General features: G+C 38.5%; 1 protein-coding gene across 1 annotated transcript in view; it reads left to right on the forward strand.

Annotated features, from left to right (window-relative positions):
- LOC127637996 (vesicular glutamate transporter 2.2) overlaps nucleotides 1–7,277 on the forward strand; it is a 33,484-nt gene extending 26,207 nt beyond the window's left edge. Inside the window, exons 7-12 of the mRNA XM_052119353.1 lie at nucleotides 2,011–2,153; nucleotides 2,317–2,466; nucleotides 4,471–4,603; nucleotides 4,700–4,810; nucleotides 4,947–5,074; nucleotides 5,290–7,277. Of these exons, the coding sequence (XP_051975313.1) occupies nucleotides 2,011–2,153; nucleotides 2,317–2,466; nucleotides 4,471–4,603; nucleotides 4,700–4,810; nucleotides 4,947–5,074; nucleotides 5,290–5,637 (1,013 nt within the window). The 3' untranslated portion in view covers nucleotides 5,638–7,277. The remainder of the gene's footprint in view (nucleotides 1–2,010; nucleotides 2,154–2,316; nucleotides 2,467–4,470; nucleotides 4,604–4,699; nucleotides 4,811–4,946; nucleotides 5,075–5,289) is intronic.
- Nucleotides 7,278–25,215: the final 17,938 nt, after the last annotated feature.

Raw genomic sequence — 25,215 nt, forward strand, 5'->3', positions numbered from 1 at the left:
TTTGCCGTATGCGGGGGCGGGGTATGCAAATACTGACTGCCAACTCTCATTGGCCCTTTTCAATAGGTCAGAGGTGAATATCGGCGCTCAAGAGAGACCCCTAGTGTCGCTTCTCCGACACGGAACGGGGAACGGAGGTTACATACGTAACCAAACGTTTTTTTTTGGAGCCACCTTATTTACACCCAGATATATATAATGTCAAAAAATTTAAATAACAAAAAAGTAAAATTTTGGCTCAAGTTGTTTTTGTGATTTTTCAGCAGTTTCTTAGGCTGTGAATCTCAGAATTTATCATAATATCATTAAAATATTTGAAAATGATTCTTTAAAATGGTACCAAACACTTGACCCTCCTAAATGTTTTGATGAGTTATAAGCCTTTAATGCCACTGAAACAAGGAATCTTTAAATACAAATTCAGAGCTTAAAGTAGATATACACTCACCTAAAGGATTATTAGGAACACCTGTTCAATTTCTCATTAATGCAATTATCTAATCAACCAATCACATGGTAGTTGCTTCAATGCATTTAGGTGTGTGGTCCTGGTCAAGACAATCTCCTGAACTCCAAACTGAATGTCAGAATGGGAAAGAAAGGTGATTTAAGCAATTTTGAGCGTGGCATGGTTGTTGGTGCCAGACGGGCCGGTCTGAGTATTTCACAATCTGCTCAGTTACTGGGATTTTCAAGTACGACCATTTCTAGGGTTTACAAAGAATGGTGTGAAAAGGGAAAAACATCCATTATGCGGCAGTCCTGTGGGCGAAAATGCCTTGTTGATGCTAGAGGTCAGAGGAGAATGGGCCGACTGATTCAAGCTGATAGAAGAGCAACTTTGCCTGAAATAACCACTTGTTACAACCGAGGTATGCAGCAAAGCATTTGTGAAGCTACAACACGCACAACCTTGAGGCGGATGGGCTACAACAGCAGAAGACCCCACCGGGTACCACTCATCTCCACTACAAATAGGAAAAAGAGGCTACAATTTGCAAGAGCTCACCAAAATTGGACAGTTGAAGACTGGAAAAATGTTGCCTGGTCTGATGAGTCTCGATTTCTGTTGAGACATTCAGATGGTAGAGTCAGAATTTGGCGTAAACAGAATGAGAACATGGATCCATCATGCCTTGTTACCACTGTGCAGGCTGGTGGTGGTGGTGTAATGGTGTGGGGGATGTTTTCTTGGCACACTTTAGGCCCCTTAGTGCCAATTGGGCATTGTTTAAATGCCACGGCCTACCTGAGCATTGTTTCTGACCATGTCCATCCCTTTATGGCCACCATGTACCCATCCTCTGATGGCTACTTCCAGCAGGATAATGCACCATTTCACAAAGCTCGAATCATTTCAAATTGGTTTCTTGAACATGACAATGAGTTCACTGTACTAAAATGGCCCCCACAGTCACCAGATCTCAATCCAATAGAGCATCTTTGGGATGTGGTGGAACGGGAGCTTCATGCCCTGGATGTGCATCCCACAAATCTCCATCAACTGCATGATGATATCCTATCAATATGGGCCAACATTTCTAAAGAATGCTTTCAGCACCTTGTTGAATCAATGCCACGTAGAATTAAGGCAGTTCTGAAGGTGATAGAGGGTCAAACACAGTATTAGTATGGTGTTCCTAATAATCCTTTAGGTGAGTGTATATAATGCTATCAAAATATGTATAATAGTAATACTTTTATTATACCATTAATTACATAGTTGAACCCAAAGTTATAATTGAAAATTATAACCCGAGCCCATCAGGTAGCAGACCTCTGATGGGGACTGAAGCTGTAAAGCTCAAAAAATGACAGAAAAGCATATTTGTTTTATTGACGTGCCAAGGCCTGCGTTAACACTTCTCCTTGTTTGTTCCATGGAAGAAAGAAAGTAATACAGGTTTGGAACAACATGAGAGTAAGTAAATGATAACAAAATTGTCATTTTGGGGTGAACAAACCTTGACTCTTATTGTTCTCCCCGACTCTTGGCCCATTGGAGTTTAGGTTGTTTCGGGATCCTCTGGTACATGTTTTGGATTCTGGTGTCGTATGAGAGTCCAGCAGATCATCCCACCATTACAGATGAAGAGAGAACTTACATAGAGGAGAGTATTGGAGAAAGTGCCAAGCTACTTGGGGCAACTGAGGTATGTTTGTTCCCTGTGTGGTTTCTGCTGATTACATTTATGCAGAGAACATCAAACCCTGTAGGCGCAGGGAAATGTCCACAGCATACAGAAAAAAAGAAAAAAAAAAGGCACTTTTCACAGGCAGTGTGACATGTTTATGTTCATTTTTGTATTCCTGCAGAAATATAAGACGCCCTGGAGGAAGTTCTTCACCTCTATGCCGGTCTATGCAATCATTGTGGCCAATTTCTGCAGGAGCTGGACCTTCTATCTGCTGCTCATTAGTCAGCCAGCATACTTTGAGGAAGTGTTTGGCTTTGAAATCAGTAAGGTATGAGAACAAGTTTATTGGATTTAGGAGATGAATGCATTGCAGTAAATAGAGCGCAACTGTCAGAAATCCCATTCATTTGTTTCATAGGGTAATTGATTTAACAACAATATATAAACCTTTAAAGGCAGACGGTCTGTAGAGTGGCAGGTGCTACAAATAGCAAGAAATAGCACATGATTTGATGGACTTTTAAAAACCATCAAAATCTGTGACTTTATTAAAAGGAATGGTCTGGGTTAAATTCAAGTTAAAGAAATTGTTCACCCAAAAAGGGAAATTCTCTCATCATTTTCTCACCCTCATTTAATCCCAGATGTGCATGACTTTCTTTCTTCAGTAGAGCACAAACAAAAATCTTTAGAAAAATATTACAGCACTGTAGGTCTATGCAAGTGAATGATAACTAAAACCTTGAAGCTTCAAAAAGCACATAAAGGCAGCATAAAAGTAATCCATAAGACTCCAGTAATTAAATCTGTCTTCTGAATCAATCCAATAGTTTTTTGGTGAAAACGGAACAAATTATAATTCCCTTTTCACTATACATTTGAACATCTGCAGTCTCCTTGGCGATCATGATTTTAAGCTTGATTACACTTCCTAGCACCATCTAGCGCTCTGAGCATGCATCATGCACTAGGAAGTGTAATCAAGCTTGAAATCATGATCACATATAGAGGCTGCAATGGCAAGATGTACAGTAAAACATTTGTTATATTTTGTTTTTATTTCCACCAAAACCGATTGGATCGCTTCACAAGACATGAATAAAACCACTGGAGTCATATGGATTACTTTTATGCTGCCTTTATTCAAAGCTTCAAAGTTTTTGCCACCATTCACTTGCATTGTCTGGACAAACAGAGCTGTTCGTTTGAGTTCGGCAGAATAAAGAAAGTCATACTCATCTGGGATGGCATGAGGGCGAATAAATGATGAGAGAATTTTAATTTTTGGGTGAATTATTAACTTGTATTTAACACTGAACTTTCCTTCTAATCATGAAGTCATATCAGTCATATCAGAATTTGACAGTTTATAAAAGCCTGGCTTGTTGCTAGTATTTGCATATATGCATCAAGTCCGTGCTTGTGTATTTCCTGTTTGAATTAGTCTCAGACACAATCAGGCTTCAGTTTGAATCATTACTTTGTGCTGTGTTTGAACTCTCATTCACTACTGCCTAGATTGGATTGTGTTTCTCTTGTTGGTCATTTAGAGACGTGTGCTGTACATAAATAAACCTGACATTGTTATTGATCTTCAGTCCCTGAGCAGAGAGAGTGATATAAATCCTGTAAGGCTGACAGGTGTAATTGAACCTCTGCTTTGATTCTGCTGCTCATAACTGCCACATACATGCAGCATGGCAGATTGGAGGATATGGAAATGAATGTTTTATCAGACAGGACAGGCTCAGTCCAAAGCATGGTGTGAACTAGACACACACATACAGCATCACATTGTCGGAAGTGTATCAAAACAGTCAAAGACATCCATCTAGCAAAGTTCACATACACCAACAATTAAAAATGGGTTAAAGAATGTGCCCATGACGCGATTGTGCTCAGAACAACAAGAGGCACAGCAGCTGAATGAAACCAAATAGAGTCTCCTCTTCAGAGATTTAAAAGTGGCAAGAGATATGTATCAACCAGTCAAAGATGTCGGTTTAGTGCATGAATATATACAAAAATAATCCAAAATAGTCCAGATGGGTCCTCTTTGGTGTTCAGGAATAGTGAGGCCACAGAAGGCCTGTTTGTCCTGCTCTCTTCCTCTCTGAGATTAAATGAGTCCCAGTGGGCGGGGCCAAGGGTGCGATGATGTAAAAGTAGGATTAAATTAGACTTTTCCAAGTGAGGTAGAGTGAACAGAATGAGAATTACATGTTTACAAAATTCTCTGAATAATAAGACCAATTTTTTGCAATTCGACCACACTGTGAATGGTGAGGTGCTGTCATGAGCACTTATGGGTTGTATGTGTGTGTGCTCTCAGGTTGGTATGCTCTCTGCTCTGCCCCATCTGGTTATGACCATCATTGTGCCAATCGGTGGTCAATTGGCCGACTTCCTCCGCTGTAAAAACATCTTGTCAACCACCACCGTCAGGAAAATTATGAACTGCGGAGGTAAGAGTGATGATATTTCTTTCTTACTGGTCTTGATTTCAATTTCAAAAGCGATTTTTTTGTTGATTTTACATTAATCTCATACAAATATTGTAGGGTTTGGGATGGAAGCCACTCTGCTGTTGGTGGTTGGTTTCTCTCACAGTAAAGGGATGGCCATCTCATTTCTGGTGCTAGCGGTTGGGTTTAGTGGCTTTGCAATATCAGGTGAGGCGCATCACAATTCTGTTACACTGGGACCTGTTATTGACATTATGTGTGTAAATTCTCTAAAATTCCCTTTTGATTTCTAAAGTCTCCCAACATTTCTGAATTTCTTCTTTTATATTTATCTCTTTTTAAGGTTTCAATGTCAACCACCTTGATATTGCGCCCAGGTATGCCAGTATACTGATGGGCATTTCTAATGGAGTGGGCACACTTTCTGGAATGGTGTGCCCTCTCATTGTAGGTGCCATGACAAAAAATAAGGTGAGAAATGGAATTATGAAGTTTCCTTGTTTTTGTTAAAATTGTTTGACTATGTTTAGAATCACGTTACTATAACTGCATTTTGGCAAAATGGTTTTTACGTGTCTTGTTAGTTAAACACTAGAGGCGCTTCACCTCAGAACTGCCACACTGACACAGAGGATAACACAGAAAGACTACGATTGCATTATTAAATGATCCTTTATGCTCTTTAGACACGCGAGGAATGGCAGAATGTGTTTCTGATCGCCGCGCTGGTGCATTACGGTGGCGTGGTGTTCTATGGGATTTTTGCTTCGGGAGAGAAGCAGCCGTGGGCTGATCCAGAGGAGACCAGCGAGGAGAAGTGTGGCTTCATAGATGAAGATGAGTTAGCAGAGGAGACCGGTGACATCACATTGAGTCACGCTCCTTTTGGAGGCCAGAGCGCTATTGGGGGTCCCGCCAAAACATATGGGGCCACAACACAGCTGAATGGGGGATGGGCAAAAGGCTGGGAGAAAACTGAAGAATACGTCCAGGAGGAAGCTGAGCAGAGATATAAAGGTGACCGGTATTCGTAGATAACCATTCAGAATCATTCATCACGTAAAATATTATAAAAATTACAAAAATAAAGCTGAGATATTGAGTTGGAACAGTGGTAATGTTGCAATACCTGAATAGAATAAACTGTGGAAGTGAGAGACATCTTTGTATGGAGTACATAATGTATTCAGAGAGCAAAATATTAATAAGAAAATACTCCTAATTATATAGAAATCATATTATGGAGTATAGAAAGAATATAAAGACTATGTAAATGTTTCTTTAAAAAGAAAAGATATTTATGTTCAAATATTACAGCATTTAAGCAACTGACAATATTTAATAGCACAGACATATCTGTAATCAAAGCACAGGTCTTGGCATGTTTCAGGGTTTAGACCAGTTTTGCTTTAGTTTACTGTAGTCTACTGAATTAATTCAGTAGATGAGTACTTACATAGAGTTTAAAAGGTCAAAACCAATTAGAGAAGATGAGTAGATTGTAGTATTGTTCAAAAGAGACAAATGTTTCACATGGACGTTTTTTGTTCCTCTGGTTTACAGAGCTCTTGCCATTGACCTTACAGAAAATATGCAAATTAGGATTATGTAACAATACTATATAAATGTAAACCTACAAAGAGTGCTGTTTAACATGATGTACTTGTACTATATTATGAACCTGTCCCTTTATTTGGGACAAAAACCTAGAAGATAGAGCAAATAGAAGTTAACCAACTACTGTAAATGGTACAGAGAGAATCTAAAATAGCACAAACATAATATAACTGATATATCTGAATATTGATGTGTATTTAAAAAAGTGTGAAATTTATTGATACCTTTAAATGTCCTAAAAGTACACTTGAGAACTTTTTGAAGTGCCATTTTGTATAAATTGTGGCACAAAGCAAATTTAATTCAGCTATTTACATCAACAATACATTTAAGTGTGTGATACTTTATTGTTTGGCAATACAGTCGTGTGTTTTCAGTGGTATTAAGCTGGTCTTCATCTAAAACGTTCCATTTTAGCCAACATATAATGACAAACCTGACATTTTCTAATATACTTTGAATGCACTGACATGTTGTTATTCTGAAAAATAGTTGTTTCTATCTTATGTGTTTGACATAGATTTATCGTTTCTGTGAGACAGTTAGTGATTTCTATGCTTATTGTTCTTATTGGGCCATATTTATCAAAGACTGTCAGTGTGGATGTCAGTTTAGGACGTATATTGTGATATCAGAAAGGACATTCCATATTTATGGTTGAATCCTGCTTAAGGATTTGTTGATCACTGCAATGTATTTAAATGTTGCCATGCAAAATGTATGTAATGTGTGTGAAAATGTTGATGGGTGTATCTCACGCAACCTTTCAAGAAAATGCCTAGGTCAGACTTCAACAAAAGAAATGATATTTTGTATAAACATTAAACCTTCTCTTTATTCTCAGTACCTTAATACAAAAAAGTATCATTCTAGTCACTGAAATCTAAAGGAAACAATTATGTTATTTAAATCGTTAAAGGGATAGTTCCCCCAAAATGAAAATACTGTCATTGTTTACTCACCCCTGTGTTGTTATAATCCTATATTACTTTCTTACTTTTTCTTAACACAAAGGGAGAATTTTTGAAAAGTTTGTGCTCAGTTTGTGTACAGTGGTAGTTTATGGTGACCACCTCTTCAATCTTCAAAAAAACACAAAATGTTTTATTCAGAAGTCTAATAAATTATTGTATGAGACTCATGATATAAAAGCACATGATAAGGTTTGGTGAGAAACAAACTGAAATCTAATGTATTATTGAGTAAAAAGGTTCACTGAGCGTTGATCTCCTGTGTGCATTCATGATAGGGAACGAGAGCAACAGTTCATGCAGCCCCCTCACGACATTGGGGTGTTCAAGCGCTTTCAAACTCTTTTGTTTTTCTAAAAACGGGTCTGCCACAGCAATAGTTATGCATTTCTATGCACAGCCTTATTTTTTGGATAGTTTTTGGACCGGTGCAAGTTCACAGCGGACAGAGTGATGCCGAAAATATAAAACAAGTGATCGATAGAATGTACTGTCACTCATCACTGCTGGTTAAGACAAAAACTAGAAAAAAAAAAAAAGGCTGGGTATAGAAATGCATCAATTCTTCGACTACAAACTCTTCAGGCGTGTTTCATATGTTCTATTCTCTGTTTTGTGTGCAGCTCTGTTGTGTTCTTTTTAAACTATCACCCGTTTTTTAGATAAACAAAATGAGTTTTCACTTGAACACCCAAATATCACGAGGGGGCTGCATGAACTGTTGCTCTCGTGCCCTATAATGAACGTGCAAAGGAGTTCAAAGGTCAGTGAACATTTTCACTAAATAATACATTAGAATTTGGTTTGTTTTTCACCAAACCTTCGTATGATTCCATAACAATCACGAGTCTCATGGAATAATTTATTAGACTTCTGAATTCTACTTTTGCATTCTTTTGACGCTTGAAGATGTATTCACCATAAACTGCCATTGTAGGACATCACTGAGCACAAAATCTTTTCACAATTTCTCTCTTTATGTTAAGGAAAAGAAAAAAGTAATAAAGGGTCATAACAAAAGGGTGAGCAATAACAACTGAATTTTCTTTTTTTGGGTGAACTAATGCTTTAAGTATTTATACATCATGGTTGTATTATTTGTTCTGTGTTGATTAATACAAAGGTCTTGATTAATAATGCTGAAAAAAGCATTGTATTACAGTAATTATTACTGTTTTACAAAAACAAAAAGTCAATTTGCATAACAGTAATGTAAAAACTCAAATAAAATATCCGGATGCATTACAGTAATGACAATTTGATTTGATGGTAATGAAATTTATTTGGATAAAGTACATGAAGCCTGTTTTTTTTCTCTCATTATAGTAATTGTTATTATCGTGATGACAAATCGTATTCCTGTCTGTAACTAAAAGAAAATAATTGTATTATTTAAATAGTTAAGTATTTATACATCTTAGTTGTGTTTTTTGTACTGTCTTTAATATATTAATTGAATTATGCTGAAAGTACAAACTTAACGTAAATATGTGATATATTATTGAGAATTTGATTTGATGGTAATTAAACTGAATATCATGAATATTATCACGTCACAATGCAAAACACACTTATTTTCCTAAAAATAGACTTCATATACTTTAAACAAAATATAATTTCTTTCTCTTTTTTCTTTTTGGGGTGAGATGTGATTTTTTTGTGTTTACCCTGATACGATTCATGCCTGACACAAACCAGCGTATTGTGTTTAGTTAACGAGCACTTATGTAAGACGATGTGTCTTAAACGGTTACTGGAACAAAACGAAAAACGCTTATTACAAACATGTTCTGCAATAATTGACTGGTAATTGTTTTGCTATAAATGGACATCTGAATTATTCACAAAATCTAGATGTTTACAGAATGTTTGTGAAAGTCTTAATGAAACATCAGTTTCAGCTTAAACCCAAATGTAATGTTTGTTCTTCATGGATTAAAATATATATAGACATTTTCAGAAGTTGGAATCTGAGCCATGCTTTAAGTTGTTCCAAAACTAAACTAGATGTATAGATGTTTTCTAGATTTGTGCATTTTGTGATTAATCACAAACTGAAGCTCTATTCAAGGCCTCTTGCCTAAGACTGAACAAGTGATTGTTATATTCTATTGTTGTGTCAATCAGAGAGATTTGTTGATGTCAAAAGTGTTATACTGTCTGAATTGCTCACTAAGTGTCATTTTATATAAAATGAATGAATTTAAGGCATTGTTACAGTATGTCTTACCTTTGATTTTCAGACTGATGGACCAAACATTTAGAGGCAATTTTCTGGTTTTGAAAAGATAAGAGTTGATGTTCTTTGTAGATTGTGATGTTTATTTTTGCATGATATAGTCATTAAACCATCCTGGGCATTGATTTGAAATGGTTGTGTCTCTGTTGTGTATTTCCAATTCTCTCTTGTCTTTCAGACACTGTTTGTCTCTGAAACAAAGGAAAGTCTTTTTTTTTTCAAACTTCTTACTGTTTAGACGGCATCCTTGTTAAAGCTTTATATGTGGCCAGAGTCGATAGATTCAACTCAATTCACTGGTGGATCACATTAAGGTTAATGATCTTTTACAAAGGACAAATTACCACCAGCAAATTGGATGGTAACAAATCGTCAATCAATTCCATTTAACAGTCTTGCATCAGACTGCTGACAACGCTAGTCTTAAGTTATTAGGCATGTGAGCATGGAACATTACCAGAGCCCCAAAGATACAGACCAAAAAAAAGACCCCCTAGAACCAGACCAATATCAATTCCCATAAGAAACAGATGAAACTAGATCCCCTGAGATGCAGACCAATACTAGACACTCCATGTCCTAGACCAATACCAGACCCCAAAAGACCCAGAACAATACCAGATCCCCTAAGACACAGGCCAATACTAGACCCCAATGTCCCAGATCAGTACGAGACCCCATAATACCCAGACCAATACCTGACCTCATAAGACCCAGAACAATTCTAGACACCATAAGACCCAGACCAATATAAGAATCCCAAAGACCCAGGCCAATACCAAACCCTGTAAGTATCAGACCAACACCAGACCCCCTAAGACCCAGACCCAGACTCCTTGTCCGTCCTTATACTGTTACAGTCGTGCCGAAACCAGGGAGGGAGGAGCTGGTGGATGCCAAATGCGCCTCACCCAGCGGACGGCAGCAAGTCCTTCAGCCCCTGGTGGACAGAACCGCTCCTCCCCTTCTCGGTAGATGGCTGCTGTTCCTCAGGCTCTCAGCGGCTGGCAGCGACCCCTCCATCCCCAGGCAGACGGCCGCTGCTGCTCCCCTGGAGGATGGCAGCTGAGAGGACTCTGTGACTGTGCATCTCTCCTTCCTCCAGGTTTCGACACCATTGTAACAGTATAAGGACAGGCAAGGAGGGCAGGAACTGGCTGAACAGTAAACATAAAATTTTATGGTAAACTTAAAACCAACATAAACAAACGTGCAGCGTGGCCATGTGCGTCTCTCTCTCTCGAACTGGCATCTCCAGCCGCTCCTATATCTTGCTTTCCCACTCATCAGCTTATTTAAAACATTCATTCTGTAGAGCAGATAATTAGCCTATTAGAGCCTTGGAATCCTTGTGAATCCCTGGAATGGTGAAAATACCATGAAGACGTGTGTTTAAGGAATTTATGTTACACAGAAAAAAGAAAGTCAAAAAGGTCTGAAACAACATGAGGGTAATTCATAACAGTTTTTTCTATTTCTGGGTGAAATATTCCTTCAATCATCTTTAGTATGTTGTAAATAGATTGCGGCCTTATCTGACACCATAAGCTGAGACCAAATGCCAAGTTTTTGTGGTCTGAAGAGGCCTTATGACCAAGATCAAAGGAGAAAGACTCCAAAACTGTCAAGAAAGTCTTAGAATGCATGTTACTTAAAAAAATCAATTAGCAATATGCTAAATTCAGCATGATTATTTTAAGTCAGAAATACAGGTCAAAATATTCTTAAAACTATCCTTTTACCATTTACCTCCAACACGCTTGACTGGACGATGTTAAGCAGATCTGCTCAGTTAAAGCTAAAGGATGGGCCGTCACACTCTAATGACCTGGGCTGCTTCCTCTGTGCCGTTTGTTAATTTGACAGGACACACAATGCTGTCACCAGCCGACCTGAACGTGTTTTCCCACAGCCCACCAATGACACGTGTCACGCTAATTGCCTCTGTGACATGATATCCGCCCATGATAACCATCGGCTCAAAAACTCAAGATGCGTCATATGTTATTCCATTTGTGATGGTGTATAACATGGTAGAAATGATTGTTTCACTTAGGGCCAATATTTGCCCCTTGGAACTGATTTCAGGGGCATTTTTTACTTGTATGAAAGCATTTTGTTTCTAACCATATGAAAACAAACAGCTTTACATTCATTTATGTCAAATAGTTATACAAAATTTTAAGAAATTGAAATAAATTCTTAGACTGAGCAATTGTGGCTGTTACTTATAAAATCAAATCAACATCAAATCACATTCTTTATTTATTTATTTTTCAGACTGAACAAAGAGAGCTATTTTTTTGTTTTTTGGTGAGTGTGTAATAAATTAGTTTGATCCAGTGCTGTGCTCAGGGCAGCAGGTGTGGAAGTGTATCCCAGCCTCTCTAGGGGCCGCAGAGCCCTAATCAGCATCCAGAATGAGTATGTAATGACCAAACCCCTGCAGGACTCAGGGGACATGAGGATCCAAACAGAATTATTCAGCTGGATGCCTCCTGACACACACAAACACCATTCAACCCTTCCTAAACATTCAGGGGTTCATCAGATGGGTTTTTGTCAGAAATTTTGGTTTTCGCAAGCAATCTGTGTGCTAATATAATGCTCTCGAGGAAATCTGCAGTCATGTATGACTAAAAAAGATGAGTTAATGGTGACTCACATCTCATTCTATCCTTCTGTTTCTTTCAATTGTTTTTCTGGCTTATTAGTGGTGTTTCCTAATTCAGCCACCATTGCTATTGCTCATAGGGATGGTGATTCAAACAAACCCCTAATGCTTTATCAGGGTTCGGAGGGTTACTTTTAAAATGTATTCCACTACAGATTACATGCTGTAAAATGTAATTTGTAATGTACTCTGTTAGATTACTCAAGGTCAGTAACATATTGTAAATACTTTGGATTACATCTTCAGCACTGGTAGATTTTTTCACTTCTTTTGACTATTAAAAACTCAAAATACACATGTTAAAAACACATTCTCTGAAAAACCCAATCTTATGCAGTGTTGTTTTTTAAACAAGATTAATCAAAGTGATCTTGTTTTAAGGATTTGTTGATATTTTTTACAGGAATACAATACAAAAATTATCATCAAGAATAAGATTTTTACACTAATATCAAAGAAATTACTAGAAAAAAAAGAAATTGTGATCCAACATGAATTTTCTTGATAATAAATATGATCGTGTCTGGTAACATGTGCATGTAAAATGGCTAGAAATTGAATTTTAGTTTATCGTAAAGCTGACAATTTACACAAGGTTTATTTCTATTTCTTCTGCTCCAAACTTACTTCAGTCTTACTTCTCTGTCTGCTCGTATGAATGTCACACATCATAAGAAAGTGTTTCACCGCTGTTCAAATGCACTTTGGATCGCATCATTTATATGTAGAAATGTTTTCCATCTGAAAGAACTAAATATTAAATGAAACAAATGACAATAAAATGCAAAGTTATCTCTTCAGTAATCAAAATACTTTTTAAATGTTTAAATGTTTTTGATTACCAATGATTTAAACTCTAACTGTTTATTTAAATTTTTTATTTTAAAGGAATGTTCTGGGTTCAATACAAGTTAAAGTCAAAAAACAAAACGGGTTACAGTGAGGCACTTACAGTGGAAGTTAATGTGGCCAATTTTTGGAGGTTATAAAGTTGTAAAATTGGCTATAACTTTACGGAGAAAAGGTTAGTAAGTGATTTAGCACACTAAAATATTTTTTACAGCATATCCTTTGTCTTGAGGCTATATTTTGAACCAGTGAGTGTTTTATTGTAAAAAAATTTCCCCATTCACTTCCATTATAAGTGCCTCACTGGAGCCGGATGGGTTGTATTTTTCCAGGGCCTAATTTAAGTCCATGTCAAGCCCTGACTGCGACATGCTAACAACCACTCACAGCACCCTAGCATCATGGTAGTGAGTTTTGCACATGTGCACACCACACATTTTCTTTAGAAAATGTAAAAAATCTAGTTAAAAATGCATAACTTATTCATGTGTGTAGATTGTGTTCATTTGCAAAGGAAGTTTCCAGGGGATTCAAAGCTGACTCCCATCTTATGAATGTGCTGCCCAGCCGTGCTTCCTTGTCATGCTTATTAACTAGTGATGCCCTGAGGCAGGTATTCATGTAATTATTCTTTAAATTACTCTCAGTACACACAGGCACACAAGCTTCAGTCTCTCTGCAGCACAAATGACACAAATAATGGCTGGCATCTCTTTGTTAGAAACCTGACATGTTTTCAGGTGAAAGACGCCAAAATATTAAGAAAGAACTGAACTATTATGATAAAAATCATAAATGATTGTTAGGATTATTTATAAACGTAATTATTTCCTGTGATATTGTAATCATGATTATTAATGTAAATTAATAGAATTTACATTAAAATACATATTTCATAAATGGCAACTGCATACCATAATCCTTATGAGGATACAGACCTAAAACAAGCTGAGAACTGTATTCCTGAATTACACTGATGAGCCAAAACATTACGACCACCTGCCTAATATGCTGTTGGTCCTCCGAGTGCCACCAAAACATGCAGAGGCATGGACTCTGGTGTCCTGTGGTATCTGGCACCAAAACATAAGCTGCAGATCCTTCAAATCCTTTTTTCCAATTGTTGGTCCAGCACATCCCACAGACACTCAATTGTATTGAGATCTGGGGAATTTGGAGGCCAGGGCAACACCTTGAACTCTTCATTAAGTTCTTCAAACCATTCCCGAACAATGTGTGCAGTGTGGCAGTGCGCATTATTCTGCTGAAAGAGGCCACTGCCATCAGAGTATACCATTGCCATGAAGGGGTGTACCTGGTCTGCAGCTGATGTTTAGGTAGTTGGCACGTGTCAAACTGACGTCCACATGAATGGCCGGACCCAGGGTTTCCCAGCAGAACATTGCCCAGATCATCACACTCCCTCCAGCGGCTTGTCGTCTTCTCACAGTTCATCCTGATGCCATCATTCCCCAGGTAAACGGCACACATCCACAGCCATCCACGTGATGTAAAAGAAAATGGGACTCATCAGACCAGGCAACCTTCTTCCACTGCTCCAAGGTCCAGTGATGCTCACATGCCCATTGTAGGTGCTTTTGACTGTGGACAGGGGTCATAATGGGCATACTGACCAGTCTGCAGCTACTCAGCCCCCCTCAGGGTGCGATGCATTTTGTGTTGTGACACATTCCTCTTTTAACCATCATTAAAAGTTTCTGTGACTTTTGCAACTGTAGACCTTCTGTTGGTTCAGACTAGATGGGATATGCTTCATTGCCCTAACGCATCGATGAGCCTTGGCCCAACAACCTGTCGCCGTTTTGTGGTTTGTCCCTTCTTGGACCACTGTCTGCAGGTTCTCACCACTGTTGACCGGGAGCACCCCACAAGTCTTACCGTTTCAGAGATGCTCTGACCTAGTCGTCAGGCCATAACAATTTGTCTCTTGTCAAAGTCGCTCAGGTGTTTACTCCAGCCAATTTCTCCTGCATTTAACTGATTGTTCTCTTACTTAATCTACCAGACCTTGACACATGGCCTTGTTAGAAGATGATCAACGTTACTCGCTTCACCTGTGAGTGCTCATAAAGTTTTGCCTCATCTGTGTATGTTATTGCTGTTTTTACATCAGCAAATTAAGGGCACATTGGTCCTCTTACCAGCATGAAAACAAAACTGTTATTCTGATTTTGAATAAATTAAAAACAGAAAGCGAGGAACTCCAAAATAGAGCTCAACTGCCAGGTTTCATAAGTAAAAATCGAATAATTGTTTTTCCAAAGGCGAATACAGTTTTAATGATAACTTCTAAACACAGATCTAACATCAGCTCCAAGCTTATTAACTGATGGTATACGCTTATGTTGAAGCCATCAGTCTGCATTATTTCAACTTCATATTTAAACAATCGTGTTCAGTAGCAAAATTCCTGCCAAAGAAATACACTACCCATAAATCAGCAGAGAAAGTCTAACGTATTGTAACGTTAGACTAAAGAGCTCTGCAGCGACCATCTGTTTCATGATTTTTTATTTGATTACATTATTTGCAGCATGGGATTATAGTTTATTCACTCATGACTGAAGGTAAGTTCGCAGTCTTGTACCTTTGTCTTTTTGTCTGATTTTCTTAAACCTTTTTGGTTCAAATCAAAGTTTGATTCATTCCTATTATTTGTGCAAGCCTAGTCTGTACTTGTGCAAAACTGTGAACAGATATACTGTCACGACACTAAATGAATATTTTAGCACTTATCAACACTTTTCCTGTGTTTGAGAGTTGTACTCCTCCCCCTCCAACACCCTGCTCTTCACACCATCTTAAAATAGTCTGATCCTGCTGATGCTGGTGGGATCTGACGGTATTTTTTTCTCTCTGGAAAGAGCGTATATACAGGTTGCCAGATCTGCTCTGTGGAGACTGCAGTGGATTATTTAGCATTCATCCTTCTCACTGATGAGAGATAACAAAGATGGAGGGAGCTGTTAGAAATGTGCAGTTAAAGGTAGCTGACAATGTCTGTGTCTAAAGTCAAAATGAAATCAAAAAGGTAAATCTGGGCATAGATGAGATCAGTTCTGAAACTCTAAAGGAAACACCGCAGATTGCTGGGGTCTTTATCTAAGGTGAACCTTTTGAAAAGCAGAAGACTTCCACAAAAGTCATATCTCCAATCTAAACTCATTGCTGTTTAAGAGAAATAACTGAGAAACAATTCCACTTTCCTGTGGGTTGGGACTCAGCTGTGACTGAAGGCCTCTCACCTATTGCTTTGACAGTGATCAAGAGGATAGAGAGAGAACGAGAGAGAGAGGGTGGAGGGGATGACAGACATAGAGAAAGTGTGTGAAGGAGCATGAGCCAAATCAGCTTAAGCACACATTGAGAAGGGCTGACACGTCTCTGGGGACAGACGCTCCTATTCAGAGCTGACCCTCAGCAGATGGGCCCCGAACATATATGTGCATGAGTCTGACAGAGGGACAGGGCTTAGATTTTAATGAATACTACCTCTCTCTCTCTCTCTCTCTCTCTCTCTCTCTCTCTCTCACACACACACACACACACAGCCTTTGATTAAAATGCTATTTAGATGAGGCCAGGAAAAAAAAATCCTTGAAGAGATGAAAGGATGACATGGCTGAAGTCTGAATCAAAATAAAAAGTTGCTAGAGTAATAACGATGGTCATAGTAATTGTGCATTGCTTGCATTCTCCAAAGATAGATGGATGATTTTACATAACATTTTAATTTGTTTCAGTTGATGGTCACACAGCTAATGTCTACAATATCTTAAGGCATCGTAGCACACCCCTGGCATGGATGATGTTCCAAAAGGCTTCATTATTATATGCCTTCTAAAATAGCTTCTTTTGGCCAAATTCTAAGGCAGCACCGCATGTACCTTTAACAGAAATGGCAATGCCAGAAGGCATTGTAAAAATTATAATTAGTGTTAGCAGTTTAAAAGTTCAGTTTCAGTTGGACTAAAGCAATAATTCATCTTATTAAAATGTCATGTAAATGTGTTTGTCCGAATGATATCAATCTGGTTTTTGTGAAATTTAACTAACAGATCTAGATAATGCAATTATAGCTCAGCTGCAGCCAGCATGTATACATGTCAATGGCCCCATTTCCACCTGGTATTATGATGTGTCTCGGTTGATCCGATCACATGTTGTCAGGTGAGACAATTCGCTGTTTACACCTAGTCACTTAAATGCATCTCCTGTAACAAGTTATGTTTGGATTTGGAGGGGAGGGCCTCTGTTTCATGATGACATACATCAGTCAATATATCAGTGTGTTACTGCATGATAATAAAGTGAAACAAAATAAAAAAAGACAAAGAAAATTTAATCTAAGCACAAATGCAACGTCAAGCAGAATTATCCATTATTTTAGTGGATTACCTGTATAAAATGTGTTTCAGGTGTTCAACCTTTTCATCTGTGTTGATATCAGACACAATAAAGAAAATCCGTGAAGCTCTCGTGATTGTGAGTGTAACACACATCTGAGTTTAAACTGTTGTTTTAGCGCAGCAGTTGATTGACAGGTGAGGGGTGGTGCTTCACTGCTGCAGGGACGCATAGAGGACAGATTAGCGTTTACACTTCAAATGTGATGTGGACACATGTGTTTTTGAACACATTCATTTGTGGTTAGACCCTGTTTAAACCTGTATTTAGGGCTGACCACATGTATGAAATGCATCTTAATACCAGGTGGAAATGGGGCCATGTATCTTACTGCAAGTTGGCAAAATATTACTGTGGTTATCACTATGTCAACTATTGCAAGTTTGTGATATGGCTCTATTCTGTACACATTCTGATGGAGTTCACATGTTGTTGTTGTCACTCCCAGAATTGTGCATGGTCTATGTGGTCTTATGTACTACTAAAACACTCTCATTTGAGCAATTACGTTATTGCCTTTCTGAAGGGTACCGCAATTACGGTGGAAGCCAGCAACTCTAGAGTTAATTCAGTCCAGATTTTCAACCACTACACTACCACCACTGCACATGTGTGACTTTCTTCCTGGAATCATTACTCCAGAAATTGTGGCAAACACTTTTCTCACCAAACTTCATATCACACCTTCACGTGTTCTCTTTCACATCAGCTGCTGTAACCACAGTCTGGTCCATGTGGAGATCTATTAATAGAGTACAGTTAACTGTCCGCTATTGAGCCATCAAAATTAATGCGGTAACCAATATTTACATTAGATTGTGACATTTTATTCAGCTATGAGGGAGTACTGAACACTGGTTGGAAAAGGGCAGAACATTTGCACTTTGTCCAGGGTCATTACACCGATGCGAAACAAAGTGATGGAGAAAGGACGTCTTAACCAAAAATTTGTGTCCAAAACAAACCCTCAGATGGGACTTGTGATAAGCCACATTCTCACATCCCACTGGAGGAAAGCATTTTAGACAAGTAGGATTAAGTATTGTATCATTTTGTGGACAGTGCCTACGATAAAAGCAAAACAAGACATTCTCTTATCATGTGGAGTTCAAACCAGCAAATCATGTAAATGCGGCTTCACGATTGCTGTCACAATGGTCAATTCAACATTATAATATTAATATTAAGCCGTTAAACCATTAAAAATTGTAACCCGCCAGCTCCCCTTTTGTCTCCTGGTTGTCCGCTGGCTCTCCCATGGTCTCCTAGTCTTAAGCCGGCTCCCCAGTGGTCCATTTTGCCCACCAGTACCTCCAGGATCTCCAGCTCGCCAGCCAGTGCCTCTTGATCCCCTATGGTCTCTGACCTCTTTTGATCCCCCATGGTTTCCCGCTCCACCATCAGCTCCCCTTTGGTCTCCTGCTTCTTTGCCTACCCCAGCTCACTCATGTTTTGTTTTGTGTTTGTCCGTCAGGAGCCTCCCATTGGGGGCTGTGTCACATATGGGATGTTCTTTTATTTTGAAGTTCTGCCCTTGTTTCCTGTTTCCTTTGTTGTTTTATCATGTGTGTCATGCTAATTTTCTTGTTAACCTAGTCTACTTAGTTTTTGTATATAATGCTCTCATGTTCTCTGAGTCTTTGTCAGTTCTTGTCCTTGTACGGCTGTTGTGTTGGAGTGTTTCACTTCTCAACACTCCATTCTTACAGTCCTCATACACTGGGTATGAGTAGAGAACAACAAAGGTACAGCTACATCACCAAGGTTCCTTAATCACCATTTGAAAGTGCCCTACTTCCCTTTTCCTTTCCCCATCTACTCTGCTCTTGTCCTTTTTTCCTTTCCCCATCACAGTTCCTCTCCTCTTTCCCTTTCAATCTCTTTTCCCTGTTATTCCATCCTTTCCTCTTATCCTACTCTTTCCCTCCCTACCCTTTTCCATTTCCCTTTCCCCATCTTCTCCTTCTTCCCCTAGCACTACCTTATCCTATTCCTCTACACCAGGGGTCAGAAAATTATGGCACAGGTGCCACGATTGGCGTGCATAGGGTTAATCATTGGCATGCAAGGAACAGTGAGAGAAAGGAGTATGTATTTTATTTTTATAGATTTAAAGTACCTCACACATGTATGCCGACCTACTTCTTGATGTAATCCTTCCACATAATCACGCAGCATGTTTTATTTAGTTAGCTGAATGGCAAGCTAAATACTATAAAATGTGACAAGACTGCGCTTGTCAACCAACAGTGCATGCAAACCATTTGTGCATCACGAATACTAATATCACGGCGCAGATCAATTCAGGCAAAGCTTCACGTTCAGTGAGTCATGAAAGTAAACATGTAAAACAACACTTGATGAAAATAAGAAGATACCGCAAATTGTGTTTGAGATTTTCAACCCAGCACACAAGCTCCTTAAACCAAAATGATGGTTACTCTCAAAACGACATGATTAAGGGAAAAGAAAAATACACAAACACACATCGTGGGTGTCCACACATCTTCTAGATCAATTAAATAAGCAATGGTGATTTGAATCCATTAATCCTGTAAACTGCTTTTGTACTAAAGATCAGGGCCCGTATTCACAAAATATCATAAGGCTAAAAGTATCTCCTAATGTTTAAATTTAGGGGCAACTCTTAAAAATTAGGGGCATGTCACTCCTAATTTTAGGACTCAGAACATTTTAATCTAAGAGTAATACATTAAGTATTTTAATGCTAAAAGAAGCTCCTAAACCCACAACAACTTAGAAGTCCTCCTGAAGACATCTGAGTGACTCACAAACTATCTGAAGCATGACTGCAGCCGTCAATCCACATTAAAAACTAAATTAATTATCTGAGTCTATGTATTTTTATAATATAATATTATAAATATTATAATAATGAATTGACCTTTAAAAAAGGTATTGTCTAAATCTCGAGGGTGTTTTCATTATTATAAACTTAGTTAAAGGTCTCTCCCTCAAACTGAAGCAAACAAATTACCCTGGAGATAAAGGTTTTGACCACTCTGCGCTCCCTGGCCACATCAAAATAAAACTGTGTAGCGTGGATGAATTGGGAATTTCTGTCATCCGTCAGTGGAATAATCTACTATATAAATATTCCCTCTCCAGACCGCACATTGTACGACAATTCATAGCGTATATTTTCCTATATATATCGTTGTCTGTCTTATCTGACAAATAGCAGTTCCCTGTCTACCAGTCACTGTGGGCGATTTAAAAGAGCGCTACAAAACATGATGTCATCCATAGTAACAAGTCAACGCCACCTTAATCTTAATTTAAGATTTACATACTAAAACTTGCTCTCAGCAGTTTTGTGCATAGGTTTTAATTAAAAACTCACAGCTAGGAACTCTCTGGAGAACTCCTAGTGGTAACATAAAAATCTTTGTGAATATGATTTACAAAAAAGATTTCCATTTATATTTCCCTTTCCCCTGCACCACTTAACATATTAATTCCTCTACTACCCTTTTACACTTCTCCTCCTCCTTCCATTTTCCTTTCCCTTTCCCCTTCCATTTACCTTTTCCCTTTCTTTTGTCTTTTCTCTTCTCTTTCTCTCCCCTTCCCCTCTGCCTTTCCACTTCCCTTTTTCATTTCCCTTTCTGTCCCTTTCCACTTCTCATTCCCTATGATTCCCTTATTCCTTCCTTCCTTCCTTCCTTCCTTCCTTCCTTCCTTCCTTCCTTCCTTCCTTCCTCTATTTTTTTCTTTCTTTCTTTTCATTTGTCTCTAAATTACACCTGCATAGTTGGCCTGTGATAAGACAGAACTTTATGGTTAAGAGCAATACCAACATTCATTATTTTTCCACTTCCTGTCTGTGCTCTTGTGCAGAGCTGAGAATACATGAGTGATGGAGGTGTGAGCAACTGGTCAGCTGATTTTACAACAACAGCAAGTGCTAATTATACCAGAGACAGTTCATCTGAAACCTGTGAGAGAGTCTGATATAACACACAATAATGACATCTGCTAGTAAAATAAAGGTACACATCTACAGTACAGTGCATCTACAGTGATCTACATGTATATATTTTACATTTTAAAGAGACAATTCTGACTTATCAGAAAATATGATATGATAGAAACATTTAAATTTGTACTGCAAAAGGAAATCTGTACTCTATTCATTGTAGGTTTATCATACTTGTCTAGAAAATCTTTTGCGGTCTTTGGAAAACTAACATATGAATGGCTGACTTTTAATTGTCTTTACATATTAAGCTTGGATAAGAGAAAGTATTTTAACACCTAAAAATGTACACACTTCAACTTCAAAAATAAATGTATAGTTAAACAAATTTTGAGGTAGAGCATAGATTGACTTTCGCTAAAAACACACAGATGAGAAAGAAATATCGTAAACAGTGTTTGTCCTTCTATCAGCAGTATTGTCTGTTCCTCTCTCTCTGTTCATGAGTTCGCATGCCCCTATAATCTTCAGCGTAGATGGTAAAACTGGTTTTGCTTGCTGTCCGCAATGGAAGAGTTCGGGTGCTGGGAGAACTGATGTTATGATGAGATAAGAGGTTTCTTTAAAGGTGCAGTATGTAAGATTGAGAAACCCTTGTTATTAATGACACCTGTGGCCATTAAGTGAACTGCAGCAGCAACTGCTCGTATTCGTGCACAAACTCCATAGGGACGAGAGCGAGCCTCGACCAAAACAATGACATAACGTACAAAGAGACAACGTGATTCACCAGCATCATGCTGACAGATGAGTTATCATAATTAAAATTACAGTGTTATAATTGTTTTACTACAAACTTTGAGACTGTATATTATATTTGACTCTCCAGTGCTGGAACAGGGCTAAAACAAAGTGTGGATATTGGTCTGACTATGCGCGACTGTAGTTTGAAGTTATCACTTTTCTTTCTATGATACATTGACTGCATTTATACGATAGCTTATGTTAGCTAGCCAGCTTTATCAGTAGCTGTTAGCTAAATCTGGTTGATTTGCAAGCTTGAGAGCTAATGATGAGACAATAATAGGAGAAGATAGTTATTTTCTTAAGTCTTTATTGGAGCTTGCAGAAGAGCGGCATACAGGGCAGGTGAGTGTGATACATCTTAAAAACCACGTCCGCAGTCATAATTATTGAAGTTGTTACAGACTTGTTTGCCTGAAATAGATTTGACAATATGTCTTGTGGAATTTTAGACTGCGGAACTTGCGAAGTGGAATTGGTGAGTCAAGGTGTTTCTGATTGTATTTGGGGTGCTGGATTGAATGAGGAACAAGATTAAGATTTGTGTGTGACAGATCTGCATATTGGGCATGAGACACTGCAGCAACCCAGAAAAACGTGGTTGTATAGCTCTAAGTCGAGGGCTTCCCAGTAAGGGCACTGCTTCCATTGAGCAACCCTAGCTGCACATTTAGCTGAAAAGACCCTGTGGTAGAGAATTGGCAACCGCCATAAGAGAGTGACAGTTCTGATATTAGAACGTGTGAAACCTGTTTCGTTTGTTTATGGTGCATATAAAGCTTGTATAGTTGCACTTTAGTGGCTCTTCATTTGTAATGGATTCCGGATTTACAAAGGGATTGACTAAGATTATTAACAGAGCAATTTGCCACAAGAAGAATTTAAAATCTTTCGTTTAGAGAAAGAGATGATTGCGATGTTGATGGTGTTTGAAATGTGGGTGCATGAGGAGCGATTGTATTTTGAGGAGTTTGCGAAGGAGGCAGGGAGTATGGTCTTCTTGAGCGGACTTTGTTGTGCTGGGATGGTATGCGATGAGTTAGTTATCCTTTACATTTGGCTGGTGAATGTGGTCTTGGAATGAAGGAGGGAGAAACTGGTCTGGTTTGAGATGAATGCATAGGTATCTCAGGCGGATTCGAGAGTTCATCATCTGAAGGAAGGAGCTGGATTTCCGGTTTGTCAGACATGGTGCCATTGCAGAAAGATCTGTGCTGGGAGAACTGACATTATGATGAGGTAAGATGTTGCTTTATATATACTGGTGATTAATTGGAAGATTAGTTGGGCGCACTCCTCCCGAACTTTCGTTTATTAACTTAATTTGTTTTAAATGCCGCTACCATTCATCCATCTGAACTGCGCTTTCATCACATGCTGAACAAGCCATGCCCTTGCTGGTGTTGTCAGCACCCTGCCCCTAAACACACACATGCATGCACACACCAGCTCACCAAAAAAGGTATGCGCTATGTATCTGGAGAACATCTGTTCTGCATTATTCTGTTAATTTAGATTACATGTTATAGATGGTTCTCTATATGATGGGATGATGCTGATTGCTCTTTAATACTATTACTATTATAATTACTATCACAAATCGTTTGGGATTCAAATCTAAATCCATTAAAGACGCAGACCACATGACCTTCGATCCCCAAATCAGTCCATTGAAACGTAAGATCTTTATACTAGGGATGGCACCAATATGATTCCTGGATTGGTATCGGGTCCGACAAGCTGAATCCAAATCCGATACCGCATGTGTAATGGGGTAAAAGGAAGAGGAGAGAACCGGCTTGACAATATAAATAATCATTTAATGCTTAACTTATAGAAAAAGACAAATGCATACAGGGCAGCTGCCTGTAGCTCTCTCTCTGCTGAACTGCCTCTTCTGGCCGCCTTTATCCCTCATGTGGGCTTGATTAGCTTGATTATGGGCCAGGTGTGCGTCATCACGGCCTTGCCCCGCCCTTCTTCTTGCCGCTGCATGTTGGTCATTGACTTTACTGTCAGGCTGTAATGACGTAACCTTCAAATCACCATTAAAGTAGTCCATATAAATTGTGCATTTTATTCAGGCTCTTGCAGTCATCCAAAAACTTTGTGAATTGCAAAAGGCTGTGTTTAATAATAAATATACAGTCAGCATGCACAGCTAATTAGTCTCTGGCACCACGCTTTACTGAACAAGAGCCGCTCTGCTGACGCACACACATAAGCATGCACACAGGCTTGTGATGCACTGCTCAGCGCAATATGTGGTCGCTCCACACAAACTCCATCTCAGATGTACATTAGATGATCAATAGTTCAGTCCGGCTATAACATGCATTGAGAATGGCACCGGACAAGCATTTTACCAGATGTTGAATGAGAAGTGTATTATACTAAAGTGAATTATCCTACAAACAAACACTCAAACACAGACTTCCTGGAGCGCTTAGCCCCAGACTTTCAAAATAAAAGCCTTAAGAAATGACAACGGAAATGTATTAACAATGGATAGTCAAATTATTATTATAAAAAATTACAATTAAAACAAGGTGGGTTCCAAAAATTACTGTGGGATTGAAAAGTGGATTGATATATTAATAAAAATAAAATGAAATAAATAAATAACAGAGAGAGAGAGAGAGAGAGAGAGAGAGAGAGAGAGAGAGAGAGAGAGAGAGAGAAACATCCAGTGTCACATATTCTCTGTTGTCTTTTGCTTTTGTGCTTTTATGTTGGAATTCTTGTTTAGTTTCCTGTGTTAGTTTTGTAGTCCTTGTATATTTATTCCTTGATGGATTCTCCCTGATTATTTCTCATTACCTGATTTCCCCTAGTGTTCCTTGTTTTCCCTGTTTCCTTTGTCAGTTTTGCATGTTTTGTCTATGCTCTGTGCTAGGTTCCCTGTGTTTTGCTTTTCCTTTTATTCTGTGTTAGATTGTTTATTTTTCAATTTAATATAGCTGCATGTAGATCCTCACTCCTTGCCTGCCTCGTCACATCCAGATACAGATCCAGATGCTGCTGCATCCTAGTCAAGTTAACAGTAATGTTTTGCACCTGCTCTTATGTAATTGTTTTTTGTCTTCCTAT

Source organism: Xyrauchen texanus, chromosome 46 (genome assembly GCF_025860055.1).
Source record: "Xyrauchen texanus isolate HMW12.3.18 chromosome 46, RBS_HiC_50CHRs, whole genome shotgun sequence".
In the NCBI taxonomy this organism is placed as follows: Eukaryota; Metazoa; Chordata; class Actinopteri; order Cypriniformes; family Catostomidae; genus Xyrauchen; species Xyrauchen texanus.